We start from the raw sequence: 18,541 nt of genomic DNA, 5'->3' as shown, positions 1-18,541 counted from the left end.
GTTATTGAGCGTTCACCAGCTAGGAGCCTGCAAAGAGTGTTATTCTAAGAACCACACTGAAAGGTGTTGAGTAGAGGTTGAGCCCAGAATGTGAACATAACCAAATGGCTTTTCGGTTGGACTGCTGATGTACCCACCTGCCCATACATGGCAGTACTGTTCTGATTAGACCTGCCTTAACTTCATCCAGAAAGGAAACCTGATTTTTTTCTGACAGCCGTTTGTTTTTCACTGTGGGTGATTTAATGCTGTCTTACTCTCTCCCTGAAACCTTCACTCATAGGGGAACTGTGTCATCTGGGAGACTTTTGTTTTGGTTTTGGTTTTCAAAACATGGTTTCTCTGTGTAGCCGTGGCTGTCCTGGACTTGACTTGTAGACCAGGCTGGCCTCAAACTCACAGAGGTCCATCTGCCTCCCTGAGAGCTGGGATTCCACACATGCAGCATCACGCCCGGCACCATCTGGGAGTTTTAAATGGATCTCATGAGAGAGCAATCTGAGTGATCGTATTGCTCAGTGCAGTGCTCACTCATGGATGTATGTGGGTACTCACAGACAAGCTCTCCCTTGTCCACAGATGTCTCATTGAGTCAATGCTGTCACCATTTATCTAGAAGACCTGAAATTGATGTGTTCTTGACATGTGAAAGCAGTTTTCTCCACATTTTTCTTTATAACAGCCCACTGAAATAGCTCTGTTCTCCACATGAGAACACTGGGGCCCAGAAAGATGATCTTCTCTTCTCTCACTGTCTTAAATGATGATACCCATATTGGAACGTGGGCCTTGAGTTTTCAGTTTTGTGAGGTTTTATATTATCAGTATCTTTGTGTGTGTGTGTGTGTGTGTGTGTGTGTGTTTGGTAGGTGTGTGCATGCCTGTGCAGGCCAGAGAACAGCTTTGGTTATGGCAAAGCTGTCTGGCAAGTGAGCCTGTCTTTGCCTTCCTGCTGCTGGGATTTCAAGTGGTACCAACACTCCTTGCTTTTTTTCCCTCATGGGTTTGTGGCTTAAACTTAGCCTTTGCTTTCAGTCACTCTCCCTCACTTATTTGTTGTCTTTTAATGGAAAATAATCACAGCAACATGTACCTACAGATTTGATTTTATATGCACCCCTCAGTTGACATGGTTTGGCAAATTTGCTTAGCTGATGAAAAGCAAGGGTCACTTAAATTAGACTTGGCCAGAGTCATAGAGCTGAAGTAGCAGCCCAGGAACAGAGGTTAGGGATGTTTCCTGGTGCTCGTGATATTCAGTGTACTGAAGGACTTTGGAACCTGAGGGCTATTGTAGGATCTTAGATGAGGTTCACCTCCAGGGACTCCACCCCTCCCCTTTCCCCCAGGTGATCAGTTTCCCATAGTTGACATCCCACATGAAACATCTGAAAGAACAGGCAGGATACTGAGCTGTGGTATTCTGGCTTGAATACCTCTGTGCAAGGTCTGAATTAAACAACTCCATTAGGACATCAGTGGCCTAATGTTTACTGCAGGATAAGCCTCTGCTATGTGCAAGGCAGGTTGCTTCACTCTCCAGCAGTCACCTTTTCCTACAGCTAGTGGTGTTACCATACCCAATGCTGCTGCATGCAGCCACCCGGCAGGCTGCAGGAATCAGGCTGCAAGGCCAGGTGGTCATCATTGACGAGGCACACAACCTGATCGACACCATCACCGACATCCACAGCACAGAGGTCAATGGTTCCCAGGTGGGTCTACCTCTCCCGTCTTGGGCAGGTCGGTTAAATGCCTGGGGCAGGAATTATTCTGGATGTGGGATCAGTAGAGGGTGAGCTGAACTGAAACCCTGTTTTTCCTTTTCCTTTTCAAGTGTGAGGCTCTTGGGAGCCAGCTTGAACAGGGTGGCTTCTTTTGTCTCCAGCTGTCCTTCATCTGGGATGCTGTTTGCTAGTACTCTTGTCAGTAGGGTAGTGGCTTCGGGGACCAAGAGTCTCACAAGATACCGTTTTCTCACTATTGATACTGTGCTGGGGGTCTTTAATGGAGGAATGCTCAGGGTCTCTGCAGGCTCCTGTTTACTGTCACCTGGTATGTAGCAAGCATTGAAAGGGGTTCTTTGTGCCTCCTCCTTTTCTCTTGGGCTAGAGGTTCCCCTGCTTTAGCTTGGGAGCTTCAGGATTCATGGAGGGCAGAGTCATGTGTCTGTTACCCACACTGCAGAAAGTGAGGTGAGCCAGGATTTGACCACTGGCTTCTGCTCGTGAAACCTATGTGATATCTGCCACTTGCTTGCATCTCACTCTTGTTGGAGTGCAAGTCATCTCCCAACTTCGTTCTCCTGTGATATTTAGGACCTTAGGCTTTGGCCTCTTCCCTCTCAGCTATCATCAGCCGCATGGCCTGACTCTGCTTGCTTTGCCTTTGTTACTGTCGAACTGCCCATCACTTTGATGGTTCCTGTATGGGCTGGTTTTGTGAGTCAGCTTGACACAAGCTAGAGTCATCAGAGAAGAAGAACCGTCAGTTGAGAAAATGCCTCCGTGAGATCCAGCTGTAGGGCATTTCCTTAAATAGTGATCAGTGGGGGCAGGCCCAGCCTATTGTGGGTGGTGCTGTCCCCCTGGGCTGGTGGTCCTGGGTTTTATCAAAAAGTAGGCTGAGCAAGCCATGATAAGCAAGCCAGTAAGCAGCACCTTTCCATGGCCTCTGCATCAGCGCCTGCCTTTAGGTTTCAGCCCTGCTTGAGTTCTGTCTTTACTTCCTGTAATGATGGATTATGATCCGGAAGTGTAAGACAGATAGACTCTTTCTTCCCCAATTTGCTTTTTGGTCATGGTCTTTTGTTGCAGTCATAGAAACCCTCACTAAGCCCCCATGTGTCCTGGGCTAGCACTCGTAGACATGGACTAATGTTTCTTTACAGAGATCCTCTTAACCATATTCTGGGACGCCTTCATGCTGTTCTGTTTTCTCCCCAGCTCTGCCAGGCCCATTCTCAGTTGCTCCAGTACATGGAAAGATATGGGTAAGACATGACCCGAGGAAACTAGTCATGCTTGGCCTTAGTGGCTTGCATGTCAGCCTTCCAGAACACAAATGGAGGTTATTGTTAGTGCCAAGGTCTTGGAGGAATAGGTTGAATTGGTGTGTCCTGATGTATGCTCCCCACATCCTTGGCTTTTTGGGACAGAGCAGCAGCCTGTCTTTGCCAGCCTTTTTTATCTGCTGGAGAGTTTGTACCTCACAGCCCAGTGTGTCCAGTCCTAGGCAGAAAGGCCCATTGGTATCTGGCGGAGGGAGCTGCTGGAGAATGCTACCATTCTGCCTCTGTCACTTTTTCCTCAGGAAGCGTTTGAAGGCCAAGAACCTGATGTATATCAAGCAGATCCTCTATTTGCTGGAGAAGTTTGTGGCTGTCCTGGGAGGTAGGAGCATCATCCCCTTGCTCACTCCACATCTGACAATTGTGTTGGTCTTGTTCCTTGAATGCCAGTGAGGAAACTTGGGTGGTATTTTATGCTTTTAAGCACTGTCTTGATCATTGGCTATCGTGTTTTCTAATGACCTTAGCTTTTTCATTGTTGTTACTTCAGTTTATTTCTTCATGTTTTGTTCCTTTTACTTTAAGAAACCAGATGGTATGATTATGATAATTATACAGTGTAAAGCAAAACAATATTGTGTGGCATAGGCACAACCATGTGATATACTGGCATGGACACCCAGGCAGTCTTATTTGCCCCTGTGTGGAGAGAAGCCTAAAACCAGGAACTTTAAACCTCTCGCAGAGGAAAACCTGAAGCTCAGCATGGGACTTGCCTGTGGCTCATGAGGCTGGAGGCTGCTGACTCCAGCATCCAGGATTCTTTGATTATTCTGGGATGGGACTATTTCATTATATGGCAATGCCTTTTTTAGTGGCAGTGCTTTTAAAGGGTTCTGTAGAGCTGGATTTCCAGAAAGCCAGTGGAGGCTTTTCATGATCTCTGCCTGTGACAAAGCTTCCTGTCTTCTGGCAGATCCTGTTTTCCAACTTCCCCTGCTCAGAGTGACCGTGGGGAGACTGCCCTGATCCTGTCTGTTGCCTGGCCTTGGCATCCATTCTTAGTGTGTCCCATGTCTGCTGTAAATGCCCCAAACAAGTGTCTCTTGAAACACTTCATGTTCTTGTAGTTCATGAAAATAGGACAGTAGAGATCTCAGAAGTTGGCGCAGAGCTACTGTTATGACCTGTTGCAATCCCCCCTTTTAGGTAATGTTAAGCAAAATCCTAGTACACAGAGCCAGCCCCAGACAGGTGAGGAGCTTGTTGTTAAGAGTGGGAGGTGGCGTGGACAACTCAGAGCTTCACTGTGGGACCGAGCAGGGGACTTGGTACAAAACCAGCATCCTTTTTTCTGCTCGCAGGGTCTGAGCTGAAGAGCATCAACGACTTTCTCTTTCAGAGCCAGGTGGACAACATCAACCTTTTCAAGGTAAAGGTTTGCTCTGACTTACACAAGTGCTTTTGAGTTTGTAAGGCTATGAAAGGAGAGGTGGGCATGGAGCTCAGCTGTGAGCACTTGCCTGTCCTAAGGCCTTCTGTTCTGCCTCTAGCACCTAGTCAGAATAAACATGGAAGAAAAAAATGGAAACAAATAGTCAGCGTCCAAGGATCTAAGTCAGGGCTAGGCAGTTATCAGATATTTAAACTGGACAGCAACAGCCATATGGTGTTCACTCTGAGGTTAGGAGATGGAAGGTTGGCAAGGGAGGTTGCTCTTTGCCCTCTTTGGCATAAACACAGCCTCTAGGTTGTCTCTACCTTTTTCCATCTCTGTTCCGCCAGTCTTTCTCCAGGGAATTGTTTTCAGACTATAATCCATGGTGTATTGTATGAGACCATCAGGGGGAGAACATGTGACCCCTGTCTTCCACTGGAGCCTTGGGCTGGACCTTTGTTTATCTTGGCCTTTGATATCTGGTGCGCTCACAAGTGTTAGGTAGCCATGTCACTAAACCACAGCCTAGTGTGTCTAATTTAAGTATCTCTGCCTACATGGATACTGTCCTTTTGTTCAGAGCACAATGCCAGGACACTATGGGAGAACAGGAAAACTGCCATCAACCCCTTTAATTTCAGCACTCAGGAGGCTGAGACAGGTGGATCTGGTCTACAGTCCGGGCCTTGTGTTTCAAAACAAAACAAAGAACAGGGAAACTAGGCTCAGAATAGTGGTTCTGGATGGCACCTGGCCCAAGCGACACACTGGTGAATCAAGGGTGGCTGGATGGGGCCAATGTTCAAACCCAGCTAGGCCCATCCTAGAGCCTCTTCCCTTCCTGCTTGCCTTTCACATTCAGATCAGCTGTCCCTTAGACTAACCTTTGGTCATTGGCACTACTATGATACTGTCAGTCAGCCTTTGTACTTTTCTCCCATTTTTGTTCCACTCTAGATAGTTGACATAGCCCATGGTTCCCACAGTTGCGACCCTGTGGCAGGTGTCATTCTCCAGCTTGCTTCAGACCTCTCACTTTCACTTACTTGGTAAAGGCTGACTGAAGCCAGTCTTTGTGGCAGACTTTCTAAATCCCACCAAACCTCATGCTCTTACGTTGTGAGCTGAGCTGAGGTGCCAGCTTTTACTTCTACATAGTAAGCACACAGCGGTACACTACACTTTGGCCTTTCCTGGGGCAAACCCAGGACTTACCTACTTTCTGCTTTAGTGTAAAGGATTGTGTGTGGGTGTGATGTGGGTGTGTGTGGGTATGGGTGTGTGTCTAGCCCTGGCTGTCTGGAATTCTCTCTGTAAACCAGGCTGGCCTAGAACAAATAATTTTGTTTTTAAAAATTTGTTTTTGAAATGTGTGTGCTGTGCTATGTGATATGCACACATTCATGTTTTGAATTCAGGTGTGCATGTGCCTCAGTGTGTGTGTGTCAGGTTAGAAGACAATTTCCCATGTTGATACGTGGCTTTCTATCCTGTTTGAGACAGGGTCTCTTGATGGTTTTTCCACCGTATATGCCTGGCAAGCTGGCTCACAGGCTTCTGGGGTGTTTGTCTCTGTGTCTCATTTCTCAGTAAGAACATTGGGATTTTAGACTCTCAATGCTATAGACTCTGGCTTTTTTCGTGTTTTTATTTAATCACTTTACAGGCTGATCCCAGCTCCCCCCCTCCTCTCCTCCTAGTCCCACTCTCATGCCTCCTCCTCTTAGCCCCTCTCCCCTTCTCGGAGAAGGGGAGGCCCTCAAGGGGTATCAACCCACCCTGGCACCTCAAGTTACAGCCTTACTCTGGCTTTTATGTGTTTCTCTGAGTATCCAGCTCAGGTTTTCATAGTTGTGTGGCTTGTGAGCCGTCCTCACAGCCCTTGAGATTGTTTTTAACCTACCTCTTAATTTCTTCAAGGCCCAGTGAGCATATGGGCATCGGAAGGAAGCAACAGACAGTAATTGTCTTCTCTCTCTCTCTTTTTTTTTTGACGTCATGTGTTTCTTTGTTTTCACTTTTTGTGTTTGGGAGTTTTGTCTGCATGAATGTCTGTGCACTCCATGCGTGCCTGGTGCCCAAGGAGGTCATGAGAAGGCATTAGCTCTGTTGGACCTGGAATTACGGATGGTTGTGAGCCATCATCTAGGTTCTAGGTTTTCTGGAAGGGCAGCCAATTTTCTTACCAGTTCCCCCCACTTGAGCTCTTGTCTTGGACACTCTTAGGGTGATCAGAGCAGTGGGGACATTTGTAAAGGCTATGGTTGTGAGGTGTCCTGTGAGGAGCCCTGTGATCTTAGCGTTACTAACTAGAGTAGTGAATAGTACTCCACCGATCTACTGCCAATAAGATTTCTTATGAGGCTTTGGGCTCCTCTGAGGTGGCAATGAGTTATATTTCTTAGTGGTATGGGGTGGCTGGCTCTGTAGCACAGTTTGCTACCTTCTCACGTAGGCCTGTGCTGGTTTTGCAGGTGCAGAAGTACTTGGAGAAGAGCATGGTCAGCAGGAAGGTACTTTTCCCCATTGTCCTGGCAAGGAGCCAGAGTACCCCTACCTGCTTTACTGTACTGCCTGAGGATTCTAGGCTGTCCATAGTGTGGAGTGATTGATTTTTTTGGCTCGGGAGGAAAGGGACTGCAGACTGGCTTGGGTGTCTCATTCAGGATTTCTTCTCATTTCTGTCTGTCTATCTTAATCTTCGTCTCCCATGCAGCTCTTCGGCTTCACAGAACGTTTTGGAGTTGTTCTTCCATCCCTCCCAGCTTCTCAGAATCGTAATCTCGATGGCTTCCAGCACTTCATGAAGAGCCTGCAGTCAGGGCCTACTGAGGGTGAGTTAGGAGGATGAGAGAGAAGAGCCAGACGCAGGTCCTTGGAAAGAAAGTGGTTTTGACCTAAGGAAGACCTTCTTTCTTTTCCCTTTTCTGCAGACTCCCTGGAGGAGGGCCAGGCTACAGCCCCGAGGGCTGCCTCTCCACTGATGCACATTGAGGCCTTCCTGGCAGCTCTTACCACTGCCAACCAGGACGGCAGGGTTATCTTGAGCCGCCAAGGTAATCCACTGCTTGTAGCAAGGGGCCTATCTTGAAAGGGCTCTCCCATACTGCCCTACTCTATATGTGAAGGAATCACATGTCTTCGAGACCTGGAGCTAGCAATGGTTCTGGAAATGGGGTATCAGAGGTACTGCATCGTCTCAGGCAAGATCCATTCAGATCATAGAATCTTACAGTTGAGGTTTGGTGGGGTTGGACTTTAGAACACTGGCCAGACTATCTTTGCACTTGAATTTCCACATAGTCCAATGGTAGGAGAAATGTTTGTTTGTTTCTTAAAGGGAGAGTGAGAGTTCACTGGCCTTCGTTGATCTTCTGGAGTTGCCAATGCCTAATCTACTCCATCCCTTTGCCATTTGTCTGTTTCTCTTTCAGGCAGTGTTGGTCAGAGCAGCCTGAAATTCTTGCTCTTGAACCCAGCTGTACACTTTGCCCAGGTGGTGAAGGAATGCCGAGCAGTGGTCATTGCAGGTGGCACCATGCAGCCGGTAAGATGACAGGGAAGGATACCCATTAGGTCTCTATTCTCTGTCCCCTCGGTCCCTGAACAGAAAAGGGCCAGCACATGCAGGCCCAGCGGTGTCCACCAGTGCCCACCAGGTACCACTGCCATTTCACTGCCTTTGCTTGCAGCCTGTGGAGCAGGCTTCTGTGAGGAGAAGGAAAAAGCCCTTCTGTAGTCCCAGACTCTAACTTAGTTACTACTCTCTCCTTCCTTTCTTGTACCTGCGTCTCTCTTAGATATGTTTTTTGAAAAGTCAGTTTTATTATAGAAATCATTGATAAGCTGTAAATACCAGAACTCTACCAACCAAAGGATCATGCAGCATAGGTATATACATATTTTTTAAATCCACTCTTCTACATTATTGGTATAATTTGCTTTTTCTCTTATTTATCCTTGTCAGCAAATACTTATTCTAGCATATTTCACTGTGTTGCAGTCTAACCATGTAGATATGCTACATTTTTACCATCTGCTACTCGCACTACTTCTATTCTGTTGGATATTTAGATTCTTTTCCTACTGCCTCTGGTTTTCACAGTTCTGTGGTCAATGCAGACAAAGCAGATCTAAGTGTTGTGTTTTTTCCTGAGAGCAGACGGTTGGGTTCCTAAGAATGAAGTGCGTTCCGCCTTGGCTGCCTATTACAACGGCCCCTAGAGCTTTCTTTGGCTTCTCTGTCCTGTTTTTTCTGTGTTGTTGCTGATGGACCTCAGAACCATGTATGGGTCAGGCAAGTACTCTACCATCAGGGCACATTGCAAGCCCCTGTAGGTATTTGTTTTGTTTTTGGATTGGGTTATGTGTGTACAGATTTGTACATTTGATTTCATTTGGTGTGTTAACTTTGCACATGGTCATTATTGTTCTGTCTGTTTTTGTGATGGGGTCTCACTATGTAGTCTTCAGGTTGTGAGATAGGGTCTCTCTCTGTAAGGCCCTTGCTGTCCAGAATTCATTATATAGATCAGACTGGCCTCAAACTCAGAGATCCACATGCCTCTGCCTCTCAAGTGCTGAGGTTAAAGCATGTACCATCATGCCAGCTTCTTACTATGTAGTCTTAATGAGTGACCTTGGCTGGCTATACAGACTGTTGTTAGTCACCATGTGGCCTCTAGGAACCCAAACCCAGATCCTCTGCAAGAGCAGTGAGGGCTCTTAACCATGGATCCATCTCTCCAGGCCTCAGGTTTTTTATTATTTGTTGAGTACATGTCTTGTATCTCACTTTTCTTCATATTTTCACTTCTTTCCTTCTCATTGTTCCCTTAGTGTTACTTCAACACTGTGCCATGTATGTATCATGATTTCGTGTATTCATGTAAAATCTAAGGCTACAGCCAGCTTAATGCACTTACGGTCACCTTCCTCAGTTACATATTCTTAACCTTCCTTAGCCTTCATAACCTTCCCTCAGAGGGTTTCTCTGTGTAGCCCTGGCTGTCTTGGAACTTGTTCTGCAGACTAAGCTGGCCTCATACTCAAGAGATCCACTTTCCTCTACCTCCTGAGTGCTGGAATTAAAGGTGTGTGTCATCACTGCTCTGCAAAATGTCATATTTCTAATATTGTCTTTTATACCACATTTTCTTTATTCCAGCCTCTGTGGATGGAAGACATTTTGTTTGACTGATTGGGTTTTGTACTTAGTGCGGCAGTGACCACAGATGTGGAATATCTTGGGTTATGTTGGGGTCCTCTGGCTGAATAATGGTGGAGTAAGGTCTCAGAAACACAGGTAGATAGCTAATTGAGGAGCCTATTAGCATATCAGAGTGATCCCAGCCTCACTCAGTACCTGCAGTCCTGACCGTGCTCCCTACACTAAACCTCTTTTTTCTAGGGCCTGGGTTTTCTCTTCCCTTCACCCAACCTGAATCCTATGTATCTCAGGCATCTTGGCTACTGCACTCTCTTGGCCTCTTGGCCCAGGCTGCCTCTTGTTTAGTGGCTTCTTCTCTTGCTCTCCTTTCTGTCTCTCCTCTCATGGTTCAGTTTAGTCTGCTGGCTATGTTCAACCTGGACTCTTCTCTCTGCCTGATTTCTCCCTCATAGCTTATGATGAAAATCTTCTCCATACTATAGGAATCATGTCCTCCTTTTATTTCATTTTTTTCCCTTCAGCTGGGCCATATGGAAGATCTGTTTTGTTTTGAGAAACCTCCACACTGATTTCCATAGTAGACTAGTTAACATTCTCATTAGCAGTGTATAGAGCCCTGTTGTCCACATCCTTGCTGTTCAGTTTTCTTGCTTTTTAAAACATATTTTTGTTCTTTGAGAATATTATCTGATGTATTTGACCGTATTCATCTCCCCCTTTACCTCCTTCTCTTTTTCTATCAAGTCTAATTTTGTGTTGCCCAATTAGTCTTGGTAGTAAGTCCTCTACCTTGGTGTGCATTTGACCACTAGGGGTTCATGTCATTAAAGAAAACTGACTTTTACTCTCCCAGCAGCTGTCCACGGCTAATAGTTCCTCAGCTAGTGGTAGGATTGATGCAGAGACTCTGACTGCCTGGAGCTTGCTCTGGTCTCAGTCTGTGACATATTTGCATCTGCCCTGTTATGTCCTGAAACAATTTCTTTGGTGTTATCTCCCACCCCTGGATCTTATAATCTGTCTTCCCCTCTTCCTGAAGATCTCTAAGCCTTGAGTATTCTGTTTTGATTGTTATTCTGGTAGGATAAGGTAGGAATATTTTTTAAATATGTATGTGAGTACTCTATTTGCATGTTTGACTGCGTGACAGAGGACAGCATTAGATCTCTTTATAGGTGGTTATAAGCTACCATATGGTTGCAGAGAATTGAACTCAGGATCTCTAGACGAGCAGTCAGTGCTCTTTAACTGCTGAACCATCCCTCCAGCCCAAGGTAGGAATCTTAATGTAGTTTTTATTTTCATTTTTCTGGTGGTTAGTAATGTATTTCTTGGCCATTTCTTGTTTTGAGAACTGTTAGACCATTTCCTGACTAGGTTGTTTGATTTTTTGCTTGTTTGTTTCATTTTTTGAGTTCTGTGTACATTGTGCATAGTAGTCTGTATTGTTGATTTTAACACATAGAAAGGGCTCGGAGCCAAATGTGCCAGCTTCTTTAAGTTTGCTGTTCCTAAAGTTTTCTGTCAACATTGGATGCTGTTACTGGTTGTTTTCTTTCAGCTAATAGTCATAGGCCCTTTTTTCTTTCCTGATGTCTGGGCTTGCCTCCTACCCCAGACTTCTTACCTCACTGCAGAGCAAACAACCCCAAGCTCTAAGGTCACAAGGCCCTGATGTTACGACTGCAGGTGTCTGACTTTCGGGAGCAGCTGCTAGCATGTTCTGGAGTGGAAGCTGAACGAGTGGTGGAGTTTTCATGTGGTAAGCAACTGTGTGGAGGGTGGGAAGGGTCTTGAGGTAGTGGCACTTAGCCAAAGGCAGAGAACTTCTCTGGATTGGAACCTTACCCTTCATGGGCTTGCTTATCAGCATACTTCCCCAGGTTCTTCAGTTCTGTGCTCGCCTCACCCCATTGTTTACTTTGGGTATGTCGGTGCAGAGAAGCCAGTGCACTTCAAGTTTTTGCTCGTGGTTGGGGAAATGAATGGAGAAACTGCCCTACCTATGTACTAGTTTTCAGCCCTTCATATCACCAGGTCATGTGATCCCTCCAGACAACATCTTGCCCCTTATTATATGCAGCGGACCCTCTAACCAACAGCTGGAATTCACCTACCAGAGAAGAGAGCTGCCTCAGATGGTTAGTGCCAGCCTACTTCCTGCCCTTTCTAGTCTGTGACCAGGGAGAGACTTGTACCAGCATTGGCACTGGGATGGATGGTTACATCTGGCACATGAGCACATTCTTTTTTTTTTTTTTTTTTTTTAAAGTTATTTATCAAGGAAAATCTTAGCTGCCTTCCTCTGTATAAACTGCTAACTATTTTCTAATGAGCTTCTAGCATCCCATTAGGATGCAGAGTGAGGGCTCTTGTTTGCGTTTTCGGGGCTCTTGTTTCCTGCCTCTATTCTGGAAAGGCTGTATTTTTTTGGGCACAACTTCTGTGGCATCTTTTTTCTTTTTTAAAATATATATGTTATTTATTTTATTATGTATACAATGTTCTATCTGCATGTACACTTGCACGCCAGAAGAAGACATTGGATCTTACTATAGATGGTTGTGAGCCACCATGTGTTTGCAGGGAATTGAACTCAGGACCTCTGGAAGAGCAGGCAGTACTCTTAACCTCTGATCCATCTATCCAGCCCCCTTCTGTGGCATCTTATTGCTAATTTGTTCTGGAGGGTGCCCCTTGTGAAAGGGGACTTTAGGAGAGCTCCTTGGCATACCACGTGTCAGATTCTGTTCATCTCTGGGATACCAGTGATGGGATGTGTCATAAAGGCAAGCAGTCACCAGAAGTATCAAGTGGGAATATCTGTTGAGAGTGCTGGTGCACTGCATGCGACAGAAGGGGAGCTGCTTGGCCTCCATCGTGTCTGGGTGTGGCTGTGGGGCCTGTTCCAGGCTACCTCTTTTGTCTGCCTTCTGCAGATGGAGGAGACAGGCCGAATTCTCTGTAACTTGTGCAATGTGGTCCCTGGAGGGATGGTTTGCTTCCTCCCTTCCTATGAGTATCTGCGTCAGGTACATGCTCACTGGGACAAGACTGGGCTGCTGGCACGTTTGTCAGCCAAGAAAAAGGTAAATGCCCCTTATCCTTTATATAAGGACATTGCTAGGTATTCCTCTTCCTGGGGTCCCTCAGCTTGTTTACTTGGTAGGTTGAAGAGCTGGGAGAATGTGAACCATGCCAAGTAGGCCTGGGACACTGGACATGGGGATTCCCTGAAACCTGACTCCATGATGTCTATCCTCAGGCTTGGAAAAGCAGCCTGAGGCTCAAGACTTAGTCTCTTCCTTTTGCTGGGAGACCTTTTCTTTCCCTTAGATATTCCAAGAGCCCAAGAAAGCAAGCCAGGTGGAGCAGGTGCTGGTGGCTTATTCCAAGTGCATTACGGTAAGAGGCAGAAGAGAGGCTGATCCGGAGACCACCTGTGCCTGCAGCTGAGAAACTGTGTGGCTCCTGGGATTGGATTAACAACTTTGGTGTGGTTCTCCCCTGACAGTGCTGCAGAAACACAGGAGGCCACCTCACAGGGGCCTTGCTTCTCTCTGTGGTTGGAGGGAAGATGAGTGAAGGGATCAACTTCTCTGATGACCTGGGCCGGTAGGTGTTGTGTCCATGTGTCTGCTGGGGCTGAGAGCCCTGGGCCCTACCTGCCAAGTCATGCCATAGGGTCTGCTTGCAGTCTGTAGGCTGTGGATGGAGTGTGTGAAACGCCTCTTCATCTGGCTATGTAGACCAGAGAAGTAGGCAGCCATGACTCGCTGAGGAGCCAGGTCTTCAGCCTCGCTGGATCTCTGAGCTAAAAATACCGTTTCCAGGTGGTAGCTCTATGATGAGAACCGGAGAGGCATAAACATGGTAGGAGGGGTGGGAGCTGGCTTAGTGGGTGAGAATGCATGCTGGGAAGGTAGGAGGACACACAAAGACTAATGTGCAGCACACACAGAAAAGCCTGCATGGTTGTATTTGCCTGTAAGCAGTGGGAGTCTGCGATGGCAGGCCCCTGGGTATTAAATCCTAGGTTCAGGTGAGCTTCAGATTTACTGAGAAACCATGTCTCAGAAAATCAGGTATAGAGCCTCAGAAGACAACACCCGACATCTTCCTCTGGCCTCCACACTCAGCATACAGTACATACAAACTAACACGCACATGAACCCACACATAGTTGCTTCAGAATAGCAGTTGATCCAATGTGGGTGATGGCTCCATGCTGACTTGATCACTTATGTCATCTACAGGTGTGTGGTGATGGTGGGGATGCCATACCCCAACATTAAATCTCCAGAGCTTCAAGAGAAGATGGCCTATTTGGATCAGACCCTTGTGAGTATCTGCAGAGTTTCAGAAGAGGAAACGACAGGGCCAGGGAGGAAGCACTGTGACACCCCCTAGGACTGGATGACAAGGCTCTGCTTTGTACAAATGATTTCCTCCCTAGAGGTTTTGGAGTATACCTCTAGCCCACTTGATCTTACAATGTAAGCTACAGCACAAGCTGTTGGCTCAGACTCATGAAGTCTGAAATCTGACTTTGCTTCAGAGTCTGGGCTACCAGGCAGGCAAAAGTGGAATTTTGTGTTTTTATCTCAGCCTAGAACACAAGGTCAGCTGCCCCCAGGGAAGGTATTGGTGGAGAATCTGTGTATGAAGGCTGTAAACCAATCTATAGGTAAGTCTGGGACTGCTGTTGGGTGCAGATGGATGGATGATTTGAGGAAGAGGGGATTTTTCTGCTCTATTGTTTGAGGGGCGAGTGCGGGTGGAGACCCCAGTGGGCATGCAGCATTGGTAGGTCAGATGAACTCCAGAGTCCTATCCTATGTGTCTACCCAGGCAGGGCCTTTAGGCACCAGAGGGACTTTGCCAGCATTGTGCTCCTGGATCATCGGTATGCCCGTGCTTCTGTCCTGGCAAAGCTGCCAGCCTGGATACGAGATCGAGTGGAGGTCAAAGCCACCTTTGGCCCTGCCTTTGCTGCCATGCGGAAGGTTAGGTTTGCTCCCTGTGCCCCAGAAGTCCTCGGCCTGAACTGGGCTTCTCACAGCCTTTTCTCTCTGCAGTTTCACCGAGAGAAGTCACACCTCTGTTTGGTATAGGCTTCTCGTTTATTGTTTCTCTGCCTGACCTGGCCTTTGACTTTGGCCTAAGAAGGACAAAACCTTATGCAGACTTCTACCTAAGTCTACACCAGCCTTCCAGAGTCAGTGGAATCCAGTATTGGAACTTACACAGAAAAGCCACCGGGACAAAGCCGGATCATCCTGACTGATTCTCCCCCTAGCACCTGGCTCAGGTTCAGCCTTCTCCATGGCTTTAGGAAGCTGTGCAAGCAACAGCTTTCTGCCCTTTTTTGAGGCGTGGCCCACCCTGCCTTTGTCCTTTAGGGACGAGATCCTATTCTTGGCCTTTGACTCTCATCTCAGCCAGAGATGTCTCCATTTCAGGCTTTGTTGACTGGCCCTCTCCAGCAGGAGTTGCGTCTCTCTTGCTTGGCTCCTGGTCTTTCCTCACAAGCTAGCAGGGCCTCTTCTTCAGCCACCAGAGAAGATGTCAATGCCACCACACTTACCATGGCCTCAGCCACAATGCCAGGGCCGTTGGACTCTACATGACTTCTTTTAGAGTTTCTTGTCTGACCCCAAGGCATTTTTGGTTGGGTAGAAATATCCCTCCCCCTGCAGAGCCTCCCCAAGTCATCTCTTGTTTGAACCCGGAGAAAAGGCTCTATCCCTTCCCTCAGACATTCTGTCCCATTGCTGAGATGGCCAGGGCAGGAGGAAAGCCCATGCTCTGCTGAGCCATCTGCATCTATCTGGCAAGGCCACCCTTCATTTCTTAGAGGGCACTCTTCACATGGGCTGAGTCCTGGAGTTGCCATTCGTTATTGTTGTGTGTCGCTGTTTTCTCAATCCTAACAAAGGTAAGGAAAGTGTACTAGGGCTGGGGCAGGTAAGACAGTCACATGAGACAGTGGAGCTGACCCATGGTACACACTGCCCCTGCTCTGTGGAAAGGGGTGAGGTAGGATGGAGGACAGTTGTCCAGCCACTAAGCTCTGTAGACAACAGGAGCTTTAGGGTCAGGTTGCCCAGTAGCCTCTCAGAGCTGTTCGTGCTCGAGTGTGTGAGGAAGGTCCCAGCCTGCTCAGGTGGTGCCGGTTCACAATCAACATCACGTCTTTGCCAGATTATACACTTGGTTCATATATTCAAATGTTTGGACATAACTGTGAAGCTTCCTCAATCCATTTTGATTTCTTAGAACATCCAAGCTGAGATTGGATGGCTCCAGCGTCACTCATAATGGAAACATCTGACTAAGAGGAGTCAGGATGCCCAAAAGAAGGTTATTTGTCTTTTGGAGAACTCACTTAGGAGTTTCAGGATAGAGTGGGGACTTAGCCATCATGATAAGAATGATTTTAATTTGGGGGGTTCTTTCCATGGGAATTTCATCCATATTGTTGGTAGATCCCTTCATGGGTGAGCCAATGATGATCTCGAGAAGAGCAGTTGAACACAGAGCATCTCTGGCCAACCCCCTTCTGCTTGTTCATACAGCATCTCTAGGCAACTTTCTTCCTTCCTGTACATAGAACATCAGTTACCAACTCCCTGACTGCTGCCTGTATAAACCCCAGTTGGAACATAGCTTCGGTGGAGGGCCAAGAGCTGACATCTCAGAATCAACATCTCTTAAAGATCATTCTGGTTAGGAATGGGTGCAGAAGATGATGGGAACCTTCCAAGTACTTGGGGGTAGAATCTTCCCCAGTTCTTTAGAATGGGTGATAAGGGCGTGTCGGGTGGGATCTTGGAGATATTTCTGCAGAGATAGGAGCATCCCATGGAACTGTAAGTTCTATTTCCTATGCATCCTACATAACCAACTAGGAAAGTTCAATGATGAGAAGATGTGTAATTGAAAAAGCATTAAAGCATGAAAAAGGGAAAGGAAGCAACCAATAAATTGTATAATGTAGTGCCATGCATTAAGCACTATATGGGTTGAGTTTTTGCTTGCTTGTTCTGTTTTTTGAGACCTGGTCTCTTTTATATCTCTGGCTGTCCTGTAGATCAGCCTGTCGTAACTCGCAGTGATCCACCTGTCTCTGCCCACTGAGTACTGGAATTAGAGACATACTGTCCTGCATACAAATTGTTTTTATTGTCTTCTTTAATCTTTCACCAGTGCTATATCAGCATACAGGTGCTGACTGGGCATACAGCCCTTGCCTAGAAGAAGCCCTGAGCTTAATCTCCATCAGAACAGGGTTGAGGTATTAAGGAATAACATTCATTTTCCAAGAAGAAAAGCAGGGATTTTACTGAAGCCCATAGAGGTCTGCTGAGGTCAAGCTCACCAGTACAACAGAGAACTAGCAAGATGAAAAAGGAGATTTCCTGGAGTGAGCCCCCATAGAGGCGAAGAATGTTGCTGTCTGGAAAAGCAGAAACATAGGCTGCTGGCGGATGAGGACTCCTTGCCCGTGGGTACTGCAAGCTAGCCTGGATTTGAAGGCAGTGCAGGTACTTCAAGTCCATGCAGTGGGCTCTCGTCTGAGGGAAGGAAACAAAGAGCCACATCTTGACTTTGTGTTACATTTTTGTTTTCCCAAACCTTGGACTTGAATGGCCTCTTCAGCACCTGCTCCCTTTTAGTTTCAGTTCCCACCACCAAGGAGAATTCCTTCTCAAGTTCCTTGGTTCCAAATCTCAAGTGAAAAGTAATATTACCTTTCTTTTTATGGCAGATCACTGGTCACCTAAGCACTGGGCCTGGCAGGTGCTGACCCCCTCCTTGAGTGGAGAGTGACCAACCTGCTCCTGTCTTCCTTGTCTCCATAGTTTTTAGCAGTCCTGACCCTTTAGTCCTTTGCTGAAATAGGAGCAGTCCAAGAGAAAGAGGTCCCTTATCTGAACCCAGGATTAGGAACTTTAGTGCAGGTACCAATTTCAAAGTGCATGAGGGCTGGAGATAGGGGCTTCTTCAGATTGTGTACAGAGGGCTCAGTACTCTAATGCTTATCACTGTTATCATACAAACATAACCACTTTTTGGTAACAACAATTTTATTAGCTATAAATTATACACTAAGAGATAAGTGCTCTGAATACAAGAAATCTTACCCAACCACATCTGTTTCTCTGTTTCTCTATTTCCCTTCCTTTCCTTGTCCCTCCTGCGCTCTCTCTCTCTCTCTCTCTCTCTCTCTCTCTCTCCCCCCCTCCTCTCCTTTACCTCTCCCATCCTCCCTCCTTCCCCCTTACACCTTTTATGCTCATGGCTCTCCTACTCCAACATTAGGAAGAAAATCCAGGTTACTCAACTTCAGAATAGCCATAGGACAGAAGTGCTTATTCTTTTTCTCTCCCCTCCTCCAACCATGATATTTATGACAACCAAGCCAAACTATGCTTCTTATTTGTTCATTGCCTACTAAAGTGTCACAACTTCTCATGTGAGGCAAACACCATAGTAAAGGAAGCTTGCCTAGCCTGTTGTTAATGCACCACTGGTCTTATTCAGCATCCTCGCCTGTTGTCCACATTCTCACTCCATGACCACAGTCTGAAGAGGTAGAGGCCCAGAGCTCCTTGTGCTGTGGATCTATCTGCCTTTGTTCCTCCTGATCCCGAGAACAGAAGACTGTAAACAGGGCTTTAGGAAAGCCCCCTCATGACAACCCCTATCTCTGCAGGACACTGGTCAAAATACACCTCATGCTTGAAAAACCACAAAAGGCTTGATGTGCTCAGCATCCAAGCCTTAGTGACTTAGGCCACTTGAAGCACTTGAAGGCTGGGATTGCTGAACAAGCAGAGGCTGTCTGCTTGATCCACGCAAGCAGAGGCAGGCAGAGGCTAGTCTCAGTTTCATGAGAAGGGAAAAGCTGCCTGTGGCC

At 46.8% G+C, this 18,541-nt stretch overlaps 1 protein-coding gene across 2 annotated transcripts in view; it reads left to right on the top strand.

Moving 5' to 3' along the window:
- The window catches only part of LOC110540768 (ATP-dependent DNA helicase DDX11), a 29,534-nt gene extending 11,390 nt beyond the window's left edge, over positions 1–18,144 (top strand). Inside the window, exons 10-27 of one of the 2 annotated variants that reach the window (XM_060368243.1) lie at positions 1,563–1,715; positions 2,946–2,992; positions 3,313–3,392; positions 4,220–4,264; positions 4,375–4,442; positions 6,923–6,961; positions 7,165–7,282; positions 7,382–7,504; positions 7,883–7,995; positions 11,308–11,380; positions 11,656–11,759; positions 12,558–12,707; positions 12,955–13,023; positions 13,133–13,233; positions 13,875–13,959; positions 14,227–14,305; positions 14,470–14,624; positions 14,697–18,144. In XM_060368243.1, coding sequence (XP_060224226.1) covers positions 1,563–1,715; positions 2,946–2,992; positions 3,313–3,392; positions 4,220–4,264; positions 4,375–4,442; positions 6,923–6,961; positions 7,165–7,282; positions 7,382–7,504; positions 7,883–7,995; positions 11,308–11,380; positions 11,656–11,759; positions 12,558–12,707; positions 12,955–13,023; positions 13,133–13,233; positions 13,875–13,959; positions 14,227–14,305; positions 14,470–14,624; positions 14,697–14,732 — 1,638 coding nt within the window. In that variant the 3' untranslated portion in view covers positions 14,733–18,144. The remainder of the gene's footprint in view (positions 1–1,562; positions 1,716–2,945; positions 2,993–3,312; positions 3,393–4,219; positions 4,265–4,374; positions 4,443–6,922; positions 6,962–7,164; positions 7,283–7,381; positions 7,505–7,882; positions 7,996–11,307; positions 11,381–11,655; positions 11,760–12,557; positions 12,708–12,954; positions 13,024–13,132; positions 13,234–13,874; positions 13,960–14,226; positions 14,306–14,469; positions 14,625–14,696) is intronic. The other variant, XM_060368244.1, reaches the window with a different exon arrangement.
- The last annotated feature ends 397 nt before the right edge of the window (positions 18,145–18,541 follow it).

Source organism: Meriones unguiculatus, chromosome 15, assembly GCF_030254825.1.
Source record: "Meriones unguiculatus strain TT.TT164.6M chromosome 15, Bangor_MerUng_6.1, whole genome shotgun sequence".
NCBI lineage: Eukaryota > Metazoa > Chordata > Mammalia > Rodentia > Muridae > Meriones > Meriones unguiculatus.
The sequence above is the reverse complement of the archived record's forward strand: the minus strand, read 5'-3'. Positions and strand labels throughout refer to the sequence as shown.